Source organism: Zerene cesonia, chromosome 26, assembly GCF_012273895.1.
Source record: "Zerene cesonia ecotype Mississippi chromosome 26, Zerene_cesonia_1.1, whole genome shotgun sequence".
Classification (NCBI taxonomy): Eukaryota; Metazoa; Arthropoda; class Insecta; order Lepidoptera; family Pieridae; genus Zerene; species Zerene cesonia.
The window spans coordinates 5,830,020-5,845,852 of record NC_052127.1 but is presented as its reverse complement, the minus strand read 5'-3'; the positions used below and the strand labels follow the sequence as shown (position 1 = coordinate 5,845,852).

Sequence of the window (15,833 nt, the reverse complement as noted above, 5' to 3'; positions counted from 1 at the left end):
GATATATGCTTCCTATATCCTGCCAGACAGAGACATTTTTATTTGAGCGTCGCCAACGGGAATTAATCCCCTCAGTTCTACGCTCACGCGTAAACCACCATACCGGTTAGGCGATCAAAAATGCCAATAAATATTATAACTTCTATCATGAGGTAGAATTCAAAACAGTAGTATTTAAGTCATAGGTTGTTACTCACTTAGGTAGTTCTCTGGGGCTCCAGTGCCCTCCCACACAGGTCGCGCCAGGTGGTCCTTCAGAAAGCACATATCCTTTATCACATTCGTACATGATCTGCTTATTGTTTACTACCTAAAATTACATTATCACATTAATGATATATCTGAGAATTAACTTATAAAAGTGAGTGAAACAGTGAAGTTTTTCATAATATTCAGTTCTGAAGATACAAAATTGTAACTTAACTCAAACTAACCTTTTTAACATATGGGCGATAGTCGTACAAACCCATGTTACCAACGAGAAGAACTTTGCCGTTTTCAATGTAACCAGGAAACGGACAGAACACTGAAAAAAGGCAAAGATTAGGTTAACTATTCTTCAAAATACAGGGCGACAGAGTCTTCAGCGTAGACTCATTTTTGAAAAATATTTTTCATATTAAATTAATTAGATCACAGTATTCATTTATAACACCCCCAATATTGCCTATTCTTTATCTTAAAAAAAAACAATGCCTCAATTTAGTTATTTTCCAAATATTTATAACGTGATGAACTTCTTCAATTTACTCACACTCTTCACATTTCGGTGTCTCTCCGCTCCAAGTTCCAAACGAGCACACCACTATGGGGTTTCCTTTGAGCTCAAACCCGTCTTTGCATCTAAATCGAGCCTTCATCCCATGCTCCGTTTTTGGTGCTATCACCATTCCATGCCTGGGAAATTTCGGCATTTTCTTGCATCTGAAACATGACATTAAGCAATGATTCGAAAATTATTTGCTTCGGCGTGCTTTTGCTGTTATTTAAATCAGATTTACATTAAGTTAATTATTCTGTATATGCACAAATAGCGTTGTAGTTTTTTTTTCGAAAAGTTTAAATGGATTTAATTCATTGTATGTCCATTGTTTTAAACACATATCCTATAGCGAGGTAAGTAAGCAAGCGACTGAAGCGTGAATGCACTAAAATTTTACTAATATTGCTATTAAAGTATGTTTATTTTACCTAGCTGGTTGGCATCGCGGTATTTGTGTCCAAGTACCATTGTTGCAAGTTATCGCAGCGTTCATTGATGGAAATTCGTAGTCCTTTTCGCATTCTACTACTATCATTTCACCTGAACATGAAAGTGAATATGTGCTGTTATTTCTATTACTTTTACCATTAAAATCCTCAGCTAATAAAATTTCATCATTATAAGATCAGGATGCAAAATTTTGTAGCCATCAGATTACTTGTTAAGATTTAGCTAACTAGGTATTACGTAATTGAACCGGTTATTTTAAACAGAGCTTGTTATAATGTTTATGTCATATATTAACGAGGTTAATTATACTAAGTACATGTAGTTATCACAATATAAGAATTTTAACTTTGAATTTACTACCTGATTCATCACCAGGTTTACTTTCGATTCCTGTCTGATTGGCAATCTGTTAACCATTGTCCACTATTTTACTATTTACCACAGTGTAATACTGACCATGTTGTACCATAGTGGAACTGCCAACTATCTGAGTGTGATCCTGAGTGTCATTCTCGCTTGTTTTGTTTTCCATTAGCACCACTCTGCCTTGGGACACGTGAGGAACTACGCAGGGCGCTGTAAGTAGTGCAGTAAAAAGGGTAAACACGACGGATTTTACAGTATTTTATTTAATAGTGTATCAAATTATCAACAGATGTCGCCCTACGTCGATAAAAGCGCGTTATTAATTGCAAGCTGAAATTATTGGCGATGTGAATGATGAATATACGATTTGGTAAGCTCGCTATTGACTGTTTTATTGTTGAATGTTATTTAGTGAAAAAAATCAACGTTCGTTATTCATGGCTTTCGCTCATTTCTACAATTTATATTTATTTAACTCTTTATTGTACATGACAAACGAAACCGCAAATGGAAACTATTACACGACAACAATATGATACAATCGGCGGCCTTATTACTGTACAGTGATCTCTACCAGGCAACTGCAGGTAGGGAGAAAGGTAAAAGAAGCGAAATATTAATAAAATTTTCATTATTTTTATTTCAACAGAATAAATTGAATAATTATTATAATAAACTAGATGCACGCCCTGGCTCCGGCGGGGTTGTCATTTATCGTAATTAAAATTATTTAAACTATCCTATCTCTCAAGTTGGATCGAACTGCACATGGTGTGCGAATTTTATTATAATCGGTTAAGTGGTTTAGAAGTCCATTGAGGATAAACATTGTGACACGAGATTTATATATATTAAGATATCATATTGAAATGTTATACTAATTCATACCTAAACACATCGGCAGCGGATGACTCCAAGTTCCATCACTCTGGCATATAGCAGAACCGTTTCCTTCCATCCTCATCCCGTCCTGGCATCGGAATATGATGGAAGCTCCTAACCCCGTGCCTGAAGATATGTTTTCCAACCAACCATTCCATAATTGTCCAGGGTGTCCACAGTTTATTTCTGAAATGTTTTGCGTATTTAAAGTATAAATGGGTGTTTTCATTAAAGGAGAATTTGAGACATTTTTAAAAGCTACAGTTATTAGTATACAAACATTATGGTAGTTTGATAATAAGTAGCATTATATTTTTGGCGGTCTTAAATGACGAGTGATACGCCACTAATATGCCTGTACTTTGACAAAGAATCGTCATCATTTTCTCGAGCTCTACAGCAACAAATGATCCTGGCCCAGTCATCTTAATAATTTTTTTCATATTTTTTTAAATGTCATCTTAAAAGACATGCATCGTCAAATCTAATCCTTGATTGCATTTATGTTGGCAATATACTTAAAAATATATACAGATTCAAATATGTATATAAATACATTTTCAGATACAAATAAATATATATTTCCGTAAAAATACAGTAAGAAAAAAATAATTCTGTGGTACCTTTACAAAGGGGTTGTGTTCCAGACCATTTCTTATCAGCACCACAGCGTCGCGTAGCATCCCCCACCAGCCGGTAACCATACTTGCATTCGTAAGAAACCACTGAGTTATACGCGCAAGACGTGTATACAGCCTTGCCGTGCCGGGGCGCCTCGGGCGGAGGGCACTGCACCTGCGTCACCACTAGATGGCGACACGCGTCGCATTAACTCATACTACTTCTCAACAGATGGCGTTTTAGCAAAAAGCTGTAGGACTTCGAAAAGCCTTCAAAAGGCACAGCTTCAAAATTAAACAGGAAAAAAAGGATTATATTAACACAATTTTTTTTCCATGCATGATTTAAAAAAAACATGCGTAATAAATAAAAAACAGATTGTTTGTATCACCTTTATTTCACTACAACAGTAAACACTTCGAGATGTGAGAGATAAAATTACATAAATTCTTGCATCGACAATTCCAAAACTACGAATTTAATCTACATAATACTATTTTTAGGCGAGAGGCAGTTAAAATCGTTAAATTTTACCATGGCCATAATTCATTTTAAATGACACTAGTATTAGAATTTTAATTTTTAACAAATCTATAGACTCAACAACTACATTATGTAATGATTGATTCAAACTGTCCCCTTCTCTCCTTCTGTTCAGCAGCAGGAAAGGAGAAAAAAGAAGGTTTAAAAATTATTATTAAACACAATATTCTTTTGGACACCCCACTTTTGATTGGAATACCTTTCACATTCAAAATAAAAAATAGGTTAGACAAATACCAAAACACAGAGGATTTGATTGAAATAGACGATAACGTAACGCATAATAAAATACATAAAAATTTGTTACATTTCATAATATTAAAGACCCTATAAGTAGTAATACTAAAGTAGTAATCGTAAAACAACAATGTCAAGGTATTCAAATCAGTGGGAAGTCCTGATCAATTGCGTCATGACAATGATATTGCTGATGATAGCCATGATAAGAAAGGAAGCGCCATGCCAACTAGTCACCGAAAACATGTAGATTTAATTTGAAAACCATGCAACATTCCAAATACACATCGAAATCGGCAACTACATTGTCACGAAGCAATGCCAAATAATCAAATTTCCGATTTAATGATGAGCCAGCAAATAGATTTGCGCTATCCTCGATTGTAATATCGGAATCTCTTAATAGCAATAAGACCAGCTTTCATGCACGTTATTATTTCTGGTGTCGGTTATATAGGCAATTGTGATTCCGTTCAGTCGTCTGTTTAGAGCTAAATTTTATATAAATATTAAACATTCAATTGAAAATAAAAATGTAATCGTACTCAGATTTTCGTTTAATAAAAAATTTTCCTGTATTAAAGATTCTCGACAATAAAAATTCTTTAAATGGACTTTGAAAAGCTTTACTAGGCTTCTACATTTTTCTGATCCTAGAAAGACCTCCGACGGATTAGAAAACCCAACATCCTCTTAAATTAAAGCAGCTAGATACGCTGGACTCATCACTAAATCTTTCATAATCAGGGATACTCACGGACACAAGTGGGCAGTTCCTTGGGAGCCCAGGCGCCATCAGCCTGGCAGTACCGCTCCGCCTTGCCGACCAGCTCGAAGCCCTGGCCGCACTGGACCACCGCTCGACATCCAAAGGTGTGGCAGTCTGCGGTCACCCATCCATGGGGCACGTCACCTGGCTCGCCGCAGGATCGCGCTGTGGAAGCAAATAACGGGTAAAAATATAACATCAAAGAGGATACAGTACATAGGTACAATTACTCTTAGCATTAATATTTTGTGGAATTGGAACTCAGATTAACATCTTTGTTGCGCGTTTCATTGTATTTTCCCACGCACTACGTCACTTACTCGACAGATTTTTTTTCTAACAAACCGCGGGGAACTTCTACATTTAGCTATTATCACATATCATCATGGATTTAATGGAAAATGCCATATTACATTCATTAACTCAACGACGTTCAAGAAGCTTTAAATAAATCGTTTAGCTATACGTGACATTTATATATTATTATTATTATTATGCATCAACCCATTCATCTTTTAAATGAATAGTTAAGTATAATTTAATACATTTTTCTTATCCCAAAATGTTCTCAAGTGTTGGCTAAATTCCACATAACATATACTCACGCTCGCAAGTGATATCAGGACCATACCACGACGCATGCCCATCTATGGCTAAGCACTTAGCTCTCGGGAACCCGTTAGTCACGTAACCAGTGTGACAGTTGTATTGCACTGTGGCATCCAGGTCGAAGGTGGCCTGTTCAGGGAGGGCTGAGTGGCGAGCGTGCTCAATTGTTGGAGGCTGGAGGCAGTATACTAAAAGGAGACAGAAATGTTGAATAACTCAGATTAGATGCTGAAACAGAAGACATAGTCGATGCTGAAGGCAGTAGACTAAAATAAAAAAAATAAATAAATAAAACTGTAATCCATGGCGTTATTCGTGTGGTACCCGGGTAAAAGTAGACTAAAATCTATCTCTGTACCAATTTTTATACAGGTACGATAGCTGTTTTCGCATGATAGAGTAATAAACAATTATAAATACATCTATCCATCCATACTTACAAGCTTTCGTCTTTATAACATTAGTCGGATAAAATATTGCTATTAACGGGCTAAGACAAAAAATCGTTTAGGACTTTTGACATGGGTGAAGACTGTAGGTCTCAAGATTAAAAATCACCTGCTTAAATTATAAAGACAAAATAACAAAAGGAGAAAACTTATGGTTGGTCACATAATAATCCGAAATACAAATTGATAGAGCAACGTTTGATACTTACTATTCTCTTTGCAAGCTGGAGGCTGTCCAGCCCATTTGCCATCCGCCTGACAGCTCCGGCTCTGCAGACCGACCACGTGGTAGCCATGCGGGCAGGAATACACCGCCCTGGGAATTAATGAATCCAATCAAAATATAAATAACTCAAAGGTGACTGACAACGCATAGCCCAAATCACTGGACGCATCATGCTGACGTTTGACATGCGGATATATGTTATGACGTAGGCAAAAAAGTGCTGCTTATAATGTTATTTTAAATAATAAAAAAAACAAATAAGTAAGATATCATTTGAGCGTCAAGTATTCAGAAACACAATCAACAGTCTAACTTTTTGGAATCCTACTATCTGCATTTACCCTTAATCAATCTGAATCGTGTAAAAACAAAATATAAAACAGAAAATGCATGAGAAAATACATTTTCCTTCCAAGTTGTCCGATAAAGACGAAGAAATACTGATATTGAATACTGTCTGTGCATTACATTGCCAAAAAAACCCAAATACACCATGCAAAAATTAATAAAAAACTCACTTGTCACCAAACAAGCGTCCAGTTAGCGACACTTTCCCGATTTCTGGCTGTTCCAGTTCAGGGCACTCGCGATCTGAAACAATAAATAAATATAAAAAAAAACTATAGAAGTTTTATTAAAAAGTTTTTAAATAACCATGACATAACTAATACATAATATATTTCATACTTAATATATTTCAAACGATACTTTTTAGTCTAAACTTAAAATACTTTATAGTAAAAGACTGAAATATTTTTATTTTCTTAAAAATAGATGGTTTTTGTTAATTGTCAATTAATTGTTTGGAGTTATTAATCAGGTGTAATTAACACCTGATTAATAACTCTAATGAGTTTTTGCCATGCTAGAATCCTAATGCTCCCGCGGGAATGTCGGAATAAAAGAAAGCCTTGGGTTTAGGAGTAATTTGTTACTCCTTATAACATCTGCTATCTGCCAGTAAAAGTCTCTTCAAATTCGATCTAGCCGTTCTAGAGATTAGCCAGAACAAACAGACAAAAAATAGTAAAAAAAATTTTACATGATCCATGTACCGTTTACGTATTTATATGTATTTAAAAAGTTGGTACATGTTATATAGTCAAATATTTGTTTTATAATATTAGAAAAATTAATTGTAGAGATTTGACCCCACCCAATAAGGGTATCCACTAATATCTAGTAAGGAACAGATCAAAATCTGAAACCAAACAAACAGTCTAGCAAAGTCCAAATTCTATAAGTTTAAACCTTACACCATAATCTAACTAACCACACACCAAATAACTGAATAAAATTTATACACCTCTACAAAGGTGTGACATTTGTCCGACCTCAAAAAGTTAAATTAAAACGCGTGGAGGCAAACCGAAGTGGAATTAATTTTCCAGTTATTAATGAATGTTATTGTTCTCACTTCGCGGCCTCTCGAATTTTTACGTTCAATTTGTTCAAACGCAGAAAATCATTTGATGTCTGGTCTTTTAATGAAGGTTGGAATTACGGTATAATATATAATTCTTGAAGCAGTGGTGGCTCAGTGGTGAGAACCGTACGAGCTTCAAAATCGATAAGTCGGGGTTCGAGACCGGGCGGAGCGTGCAGGAAATAAATTGATTTTTCAATTTATATCTGCACATGTGAATAACATCACCACTGCTTAAAACGGTGAAGGAAAACATCGTGAGGAAACCGGCATGTCCAAGAATCAAAAGTTCGACGACATGTGACATCTGCCAACCCGCACTTGGCCAGCGTGGTGGATTATGGCCTGAACCCTCATAGGAGGCCTGTGTCCCAGCAGTGGGAACATATATGGGCTGATGATGATGATGATGATATAATTCTTAATTAAGATTATAGCAATGTAGAAATGATGTTATAACTACCAATCATTTCTATGAAATATAATGTCATTAAGAAATTAAAAACATTTTAACTGATTTTAAACGCGATTTATACATTATATTTTTACGTTTCGAACACTTTATAGCGATCGTGGTTACAGGGAGACTGCTCAAACACAAGAAAATACTATGATATCTTTAGATTTTTTATTGATAGCGGGCCACCACCGCCCATGAACATTTGCAGAGGGCAGCTGCAAATGCATTGCCCGCTTTTAAACGGTAAAGGATAAGGAAAGGATTGATGAATGGGCATAAGGAATGAACTGGGAAGGGTGAGGGATAAGAGACGGCCCTACGGATCCTCAACTCACTGAAGGAAACAGTGAAATGCTTGTTCTTGTAAAAAGTTGAAAAAAAAATCATCTTACTAGCTGCGCCCTGCGGTTTCACCCGCGTAAGTCCGTATCCCGAAGGAATATCAGGAAAAAAGTGGTTTAAATTTTATTCCAGTTGTCCAGCTATCTACTTACCAAATTTCATTGCAATCGGTTCAGTAGTCTGCGTGAAAGAGCAACAAACACACACATATCCTTACAAACTTTCGCATTTATAATATTAGTAGGATATATGTCATATGTAGAATGTCAGTTGTACAATGAATGCAAATGACTAACACATAATACAAAATTAGTTAAAATAACCTCACTCATAATTCTATGTAATAACTATGTAATACTCCTAGCATAAGAGGTAATGCTAAGTGGCTATTGAAAAAAAATCTTAAGCTTCTTTGTCATCCTATTAATAAGGCCTTACATTATTTATCAAATTTGAGAAAAATATAATTATTAGAGATTTTAGCAGTGTCCATTTTCTTCGTAGTAAAACACAGGGTTAACAACCCTAGCTCATTAGAAGAACAACTATGTATCTTTCGAGAATTCCTTAAGTTTTCAGGAAATCGCAGCAAAATAATGTTTTCTACGTGAAGCAAGAAATGTTTCAACTTCGTCACTTATTGGGAGTGGCGGGAATCAGAACTGTACAAAATTATAATATAATTTAGTTATTATATTAAAGTTTGTTCTTTAGTAAATATATATATTTTAACAAAGCAAACTGGAGGTTTATATGTTGATATAATTACCACGGTAATAAAAAAGCAAATCTGTACTAATATTATAAAGCTGTAGAGTTTGTTTGTTTGAACCCACTAATCTCAGGAACTACTGGCCCGATTTGAAAAATTCTTTCAGTGTTAGATAGCCCATTTCTTGAGGAAGCCGGTTCGCACCGCTAGTATTTGATAAATATGAAATCAATACGTTTCACGAAAGAGGAATTCATTAATCCACCAATATATTTCCCTTATGACGATACTCTTTTATTCTACAAAAGTTATACATTATATTACAAGTAAATACAAAACTTTGTATATAACATTCATATATGTCGCCATTCTTATATAAAGATCATGGAGCAGTAAAGATTATTCATTCACTTCATTTTTCAATGATATTACCGAAGCGCAAACTAAAAGCAAAGAGACCAATTTATATGAGAACATAATACATCGAGACTTGCTTTTCAACCCTCAAGAGAAAAGTTTCTGACAATGACACGGATAAATTGCCCAAAGCGTAGCGGAAAGCATAAATTTAATATGAAACTTAAATATCCATTATCATCAGTCTTCGCTGCTCGTTTGTAAAGTCTGATCTATCACGGGAATAATTGAAAATTACAGACGCACTAATTTTAAATTAAAGCTTAATTGTGAATCAAACGTATTTGGAATGTTTGTGATTTCTCCTTTAAATAATCGTTTGTTATACGAATATTTTTTTAATGGAGCTAATGGCTCGCCTAATGGTAAGCAACACAACCGCGTATGAACGTTTGCAGAGGTAAAGGAAATAAGGAAAAGAATCAGATAGTTCTAAAAGTGGATATAGGTTCCCCATCCACTCACCTAACGAAAGACGGCTGTTATTTGATGTCAATTTCCTGTGGTATTTACCCCGATGCGAGCTAGCCCAATTCATGCTCAAGTTTCCCATTTTATTAAGAATCCCCAGTTATTGTATAACTATACTAGCTGCGCCCCGCGGTTTCACCCACGTAAGTCCGTATCCCGTAGGAACATTGAGATAAAAAGTTGCCTATATGTTATTCCAGTTGTCCGGCTATCTACGTACCAAATTTCATTGCAATCGGTTAAGTAGTTTTTGCGTGAAAGAGCAACAAACACACACACATCCTTACAAACTTTCGCATTTATAATATTAGTAGGATAAACGTAGTTTATAGCGTATAACTGCTGCAGTAATAAATGTTGGCTTATAACATTCATATTTATTAATCTCTCAGCAGCTTCGGGTTAATTATTTATCATTGGAATTATCGTGCCATCCGCAATTATACTAAAGTTTTTCACTATTTTTTATTAACGTATTATCTCATCAAAGTTAACAATAAAACATAACGAAGTGGAGTTTTACAACTTAACATAATTTAGAACATTAAAACGAATTTTGTGTAATGTATTAAATAAACAGTTTATAATCAATATACGAAAAATCAAAATAAGACAAATAAAAATGAACATTTCTAGAAGACATATTACCAAATATATAAAACATAGATACTTATGTTCTAAACATAAATGATAAATTTGTCTGCCACTTTTTCATACTAGAACCGTTGTCTAGATTTTCATAAAACGTTCTTTAAAAACAAGCGATATACAGACATAGACGGGGCTCAGTTATATAACCTCTCAGAGATCTTGAACTACATCGAAATTAGTCATTGTTATATTAAAACTAATTATAAACAACTTTCAAGATAAAAATAGATTGAAACAAACTAGATTGAAGTTAAATCCAGTGAAATATCTCAAAAAAGTTGCACATTATAGCAAAGTCAGATCAGAAGTTACCGCTCGCAAACTCACATCGAGAGAGTTCTATGAAAAACTTTTATTGGAAGATGGAATCGAGACGTTTGCCCCAAGTTCTGGTTCAACTGTAGTATGTCAAATTGCTAACTTCACTCGTGATTTATTGGCAGGGTATGGATTGCTATTTTTGCACCAAAACATTTTTAGAACGGTTAATGAAAAGATTTGGTACGTAGACAGCTGGATAACTGGAATAACATAGGCAACTTTTTATTCCAATATTTCTACAGGATACGGATACGCGGTTGAAACCGCGGGGCGCAGCTAGTACTTTTATATTACACTTTGTCTTCGCAGTGAGAATGTTTATAATAACGTTGGGTAAAAAAGCTCTTCACTCTCGAATAGCAACGTGAACAATGAGTAATATAATATCTAGGGTAAGCCTGTCTAGGTAATTAGGTCGTCTATAGTAACGAGATAGTCTAGATTTAATAAGATGTCACCCGCATGTGCTTCATTAGTGCTAACTAGCGATCGCACTGTTTAATTTAGCTCAATTATGTTTTTAGATTTCTATGGATGGAGCTTCGTTTATTCTATGAAAGTAATGATTTAATTTATTTCCTCGTATATATACTGTATCTATTAATTTGTGGTAATATGTAGGTTATTTTATTGTGATATGATTAACTGTTATTTTATTTTCAACATCTTCACATGTATAACATTATAATTAAACGTGGAATGTAGATTTAATTAGTTTTATACCATTAAAATCCTACTAATATCCTACTAATATTATAAATGCGAAAGTTTGTAAGGATGTGTGTGTGTTTGTTGCTCTTTCACGCAAAAACTGCAGAACCGATTGCAATAAAATCTGGTACGTAGACAGCTGGACAACTGGAATAACATATAGGCAGTCTTTTTATTCCGATATTCCTACGGGATGCGGACTTACGCGGGTGAAACCGTAGGGCGTAGATGGCGCTTTATAAATGAGAAATTTTGTAAGAATAGTAAAAATAGATCACGAGGTGGGATTCGACCCCGCGTCATTTTGCCGTAGCAGCGCCTCACCTCTCGGTCACCCGTGAAAAGTAGATTTAAAGTCGAACAATGGTAGTTTCTCTAATAATGCTACTTTTTTATGTCATAGCGGGCAACTGAACTGGTGGTTCGCCTGATGGTAAGCGATCACCACCGCCCATGAACATTCACAGAGGTAGTGCTTCTGCGGATTCGCTACCAGCTTTTAAGGGTTAAGGGATACGAAAAAGATTGATGACTAGAAAGAAGGAATGGACTTGGAAGGGTAAGAAAAAGGACGGCTCTTATCATTTAGGAGTGTGAAAAATAGATGTTGGCCAATTCTCAGACCTGCCCGATATGCACACAAAATTTCTTGAGAATCGGTGCAACCGTTTCATTTTGTTTCAAAAGAATGTTATATATAGATAGATAAAAATACTTTGTTTAAACGGAGTAAACTTTTCAAGTAATAGAACAATAGAACTATTTCGCTCGCCATAAATTAACTGGTATTGTCCGAAACTTTGGAAGGAAGTCGTTTTATCGCGGAGTAAATTTCAGAAATCCTTCCTTTTCTTTGTTAGAGTTATTTATTGTTTCAATATTATCGCCCGATTTACGGCTTGTATTGCGCTGTACAGAATTGTCGTTTTTGTAAAATATTACATGAGTTGTATTTGCTTGTGTTTGATTTTACGCGAGTATTATACATTTTATGTCACGGGGAGACTGGGAGGACGGGAGCATGACCACGCTCGTTGTAAAGTGTTCGAAACGTCGGGTTAACAATATAATGAATAAATCGCGTTTAAAATCCGTAAAAAAGTTTTTAATTTCTATTACATGAGTTGTTACCTTCATTTATCGGTTTGAAGTAGGTACATGTTATTTCAACCGACTCTAAAAAAGGAGCAGGTTCTCAACCGTTTTCATAAAAGTGGGGAGGTTCTCTCAATTCGACTGTATTTTTTGGGTATGTTTTTCGAATTTTTGCCTGAACGAACCGATTTGTTGATGATTTCATTACTTGAAAGATCTTTCACGTATGGTCCCATTAAATTCGTCTAGTTCTGACAATTTAAATGTGATATTTGAAAATAATTGAAATAGTATTAATAATAAAATTGATTTTAGTTGAAAATAGATATTATACTTTTGGCGTAGTAAACGAAATTAATGGGTTTATTTTTATTTTATTTTTATTATTTTATTGTGTTGGCATACATAACGCATCCTTAAAATAAATGACTTAATACTAAAACAGCACAGCGGGCGGCCTTGTCACTAAATATCTTCCAGGCAACAAACTGTGAATAAGTAATATATAAAGGAGGAGGTAGGTTTGTTAGACATGAATATACTCATATAAACATATTATATAACATACATAAGTATACAGAAATTTAATAAATAAAAAATACATTATTTCATATTTTTTGTTACGATTTTATAGCTACCAATTTCATTAATAGTTTTAAAAACGTTGCGTTGTAAAATTTTGCGATACCAGATATAAAATAGTTAATTAATTTATAAACCTATTTGCGGCAACATCGGAAAACAAACTTTGCGAAATAATATATTGAAATTGTTCTAAGAAATATTTTATCATCGGAAAATAAGTTACATTGGCTGACTTTGGGTAGTGGAAATTTTGTTTGATATAATTTCACAGTAGAAACGAAAATGAAGTGTCTGTCTGCGATTTCTTAATAATAATTGTTTACTCTGCTAGTAATCTGTTGAATGACTGAAACGATTTTAACAGGCTACAAGAAAAGATTACATTATTGAAAACGAAGTAGGTTCTTAATTAATTCCATGGATTTTTGTATTTATTCAAAAGTGATTCTATAAGAAGTCTAATTGAATAAATAAATGTTTGAGTTTGAGTTTATTTCGTCACTCATTAAGCCAGAAGGTTTTCAACCGTTGTAATTTGGACACATTTTATAATTTTGGTTGGTACCTCTCTCCCAGCAAGCTTTTTTGGAGAAGAAAAAAATACAGCCAAATTTCCTCACATATTGTTAGAAACATCGTTCAACTTTCATGCGATAACTCTTCCAAATAAACATTGCATCTTAAAAAACCATTTCATTTCTATAAGAGTTTTCTAAGTCGGGTCATCTTTGAAAAACGATCGAACATCGGGTCCTTAATATATTTCAGATGAAGTGGACCTTTGAAGGGTTCAATCAAAGTTACAAATGCCCGCCATGTTGGACCCGAGTTATTGATAGCTCTATTTGTATGAAAAAAGCCTTATAAACTTCTGTATTTATTTTAGATCCGACCCAGACTTTATTTCGATTCGCTTATTTAATTTTACATTTGGCAAATGTGTTTATTTGGTAAATGAAACTTGATGTTGTAATCGTTTTAATTGAAATACTTTGTGTACCGCACGGTTTCGGTTGGTGAGATATTTCCATAACTTATGTGTTAATCTGGCGCATAAACTCTCAGAAGTATCATAAAAATGTAATTTTTAAAAACTTTCGCGTTAACAATATTTGTAGTATTACATATCTGAAAGTCATTTATTGATCTATACAGAAAAATTATTGATGTCTATCTACCGTTGACCACTCCCGCTATAGTGTAGTCGAAATATCAGTAGAAATAATACGATGAAGTTTTAGTTCGTTAACATTGTCAAATACTAAAATACTGGAGTAAAGTTAAACAAAAGCAAACAAAGATCCTGTTAAGTCTTGCGAGAGCTCGACATTCTGCTTCACTGGTTTTAATGTTGTATTCGCTATAATAATGGATAGAAGAAATGAAAATGGAAAATATAATGGATCAATCAGGCGGTGTTGGAGCTCCATAGATCCAATCTGTGAATGTATGGAAATAATATATCTACACTAATATTATAAAGAGGAAAACTTTGTTTGTTTGGTTGTAATGAATAGGCTCAAAAACTACTGGACCGATTTTAAAAATTCTTTCACCATTCGAAAGCTACATTATCCACGAGTAACATAGACTATATATGTACCACGGGCGAAGCCGGGGCGAACAGCTAGTAAAATATAAGATAGAACACAGATGTAATAAATGTATTCATGCTAATTTTTTTTTGTTATGCGGGCAAATGAGCTGGTGGTTCACCTGATGGTAAGCGATCAACACCGCCCATGATCATTCGCAGAGAAAGTGCCTATAAGAATCCGCTGCCCGCCTTAAAGAAGTAGGGAATTAAGGTTGGATTGCTTACTGGAAGAAAAGAATGGATTAGAAAGGTCAGGAATGAGATACGGGGAGTGGGGGACTTACCGTACGAAACACAGTGGCATTCGCACTATTTTTTTGAGGGGGTTCTGTGGGGGTGGTACCCTCGGTGCGAGCAGACTCAAATAGTGTCGAAGCGTGTCCGATTCCTAAATTCAAAATGACTTATACCACGCAAATCCTTGAAGAATAACACAATAATGCGAAAAATATTTTGGGATTGTTGTATCACATTTGTGCATCAATTGATATCCCCTTGATACCTACGTTTTTATACCTCATGTGTTTATATATTACTAATATTGTAATACATTAACATGGAATGGTTTCCATAACACCATTGAATCGCCCTCAAATGCCCATGAATATTAAAATTAGAGCGTATCAAACGCAGACCGCTTACAAGACGGGCTGGTATGAATAATTCAAGTCGCTATCATTTAAAATTATGATCTGGTATTATAAATGGTTGACGAAACTTCAGTGTTGATAATGGAACTGGTAGGTTCAATCCGTTTTGATGGTTTAGAAATAGATCGTATTTATATTAGAAAGTTATTTTTGTGGGTGTCTAGATAGTCAGATTAGACTGGAATCAACTAAAAAGTTAACGTATCTTCAATTTCCAGTGCATGCTAATCTGTTTTTGAAAAACATTATTTGCAAATGTGGGAATCCTAGTTAGTGCAGAAGCATTGATCATTAAAGTACAAAGCGATATTACTTTTTCAAATTACCAACTACATTCATATTGTATAACCTTTTCCTATTCAGGGCCTTGGAATAGACGTTTTATGTTTGATTTCTTATACCTTATCCATATACCTAGTCTTGCCATAAATATTGTAATAAAGAAAAAAGAAAATTGTTAACTGCAAATAACATTTATTA

At 34.5% G+C, this 15,833-nt stretch overlaps 1 protein-coding gene across 3 annotated transcripts in view; it reads right to left on the bottom strand.

Moving 5' to 3' along the window:
* The window catches only part of LOC119837224, a 72,524-nt gene that overhangs the window by 11,451 nt on the left and 45,240 nt on the right, over nucleotides 1-15,833 (bottom strand). For all 3 annotated transcript variants that reach the window (XM_038362750.1, XM_038362751.1, XM_038362752.1), the window contains exons 4-14: nucleotides 6,434-6,506; nucleotides 5,899-6,005; nucleotides 5,237-5,428; nucleotides 4,620-4,796; nucleotides 3,085-3,267; nucleotides 2,468-2,647; nucleotides 1,670-1,789; nucleotides 1,192-1,303; nucleotides 755-924; nucleotides 435-526; nucleotides 198-310 (exon numbers count right to left, since the gene is read on the bottom strand). In XM_038362750.1, the coding sequence (XP_038218678.1) occupies nucleotides 198-310; nucleotides 435-526; nucleotides 755-924; nucleotides 1,192-1,303; nucleotides 1,670-1,789; nucleotides 2,468-2,647; nucleotides 3,085-3,267; nucleotides 4,620-4,796; nucleotides 5,237-5,428; nucleotides 5,899-6,005; nucleotides 6,434-6,506 (1,519 nt within the window). The remainder of the gene's footprint in view (nucleotides 1-197; nucleotides 311-434; nucleotides 527-754; nucleotides 925-1,191; nucleotides 1,304-1,669; nucleotides 1,790-2,467; nucleotides 2,648-3,084; nucleotides 3,268-4,619; nucleotides 4,797-5,236; nucleotides 5,429-5,898; nucleotides 6,006-6,433; nucleotides 6,507-15,833) is intronic.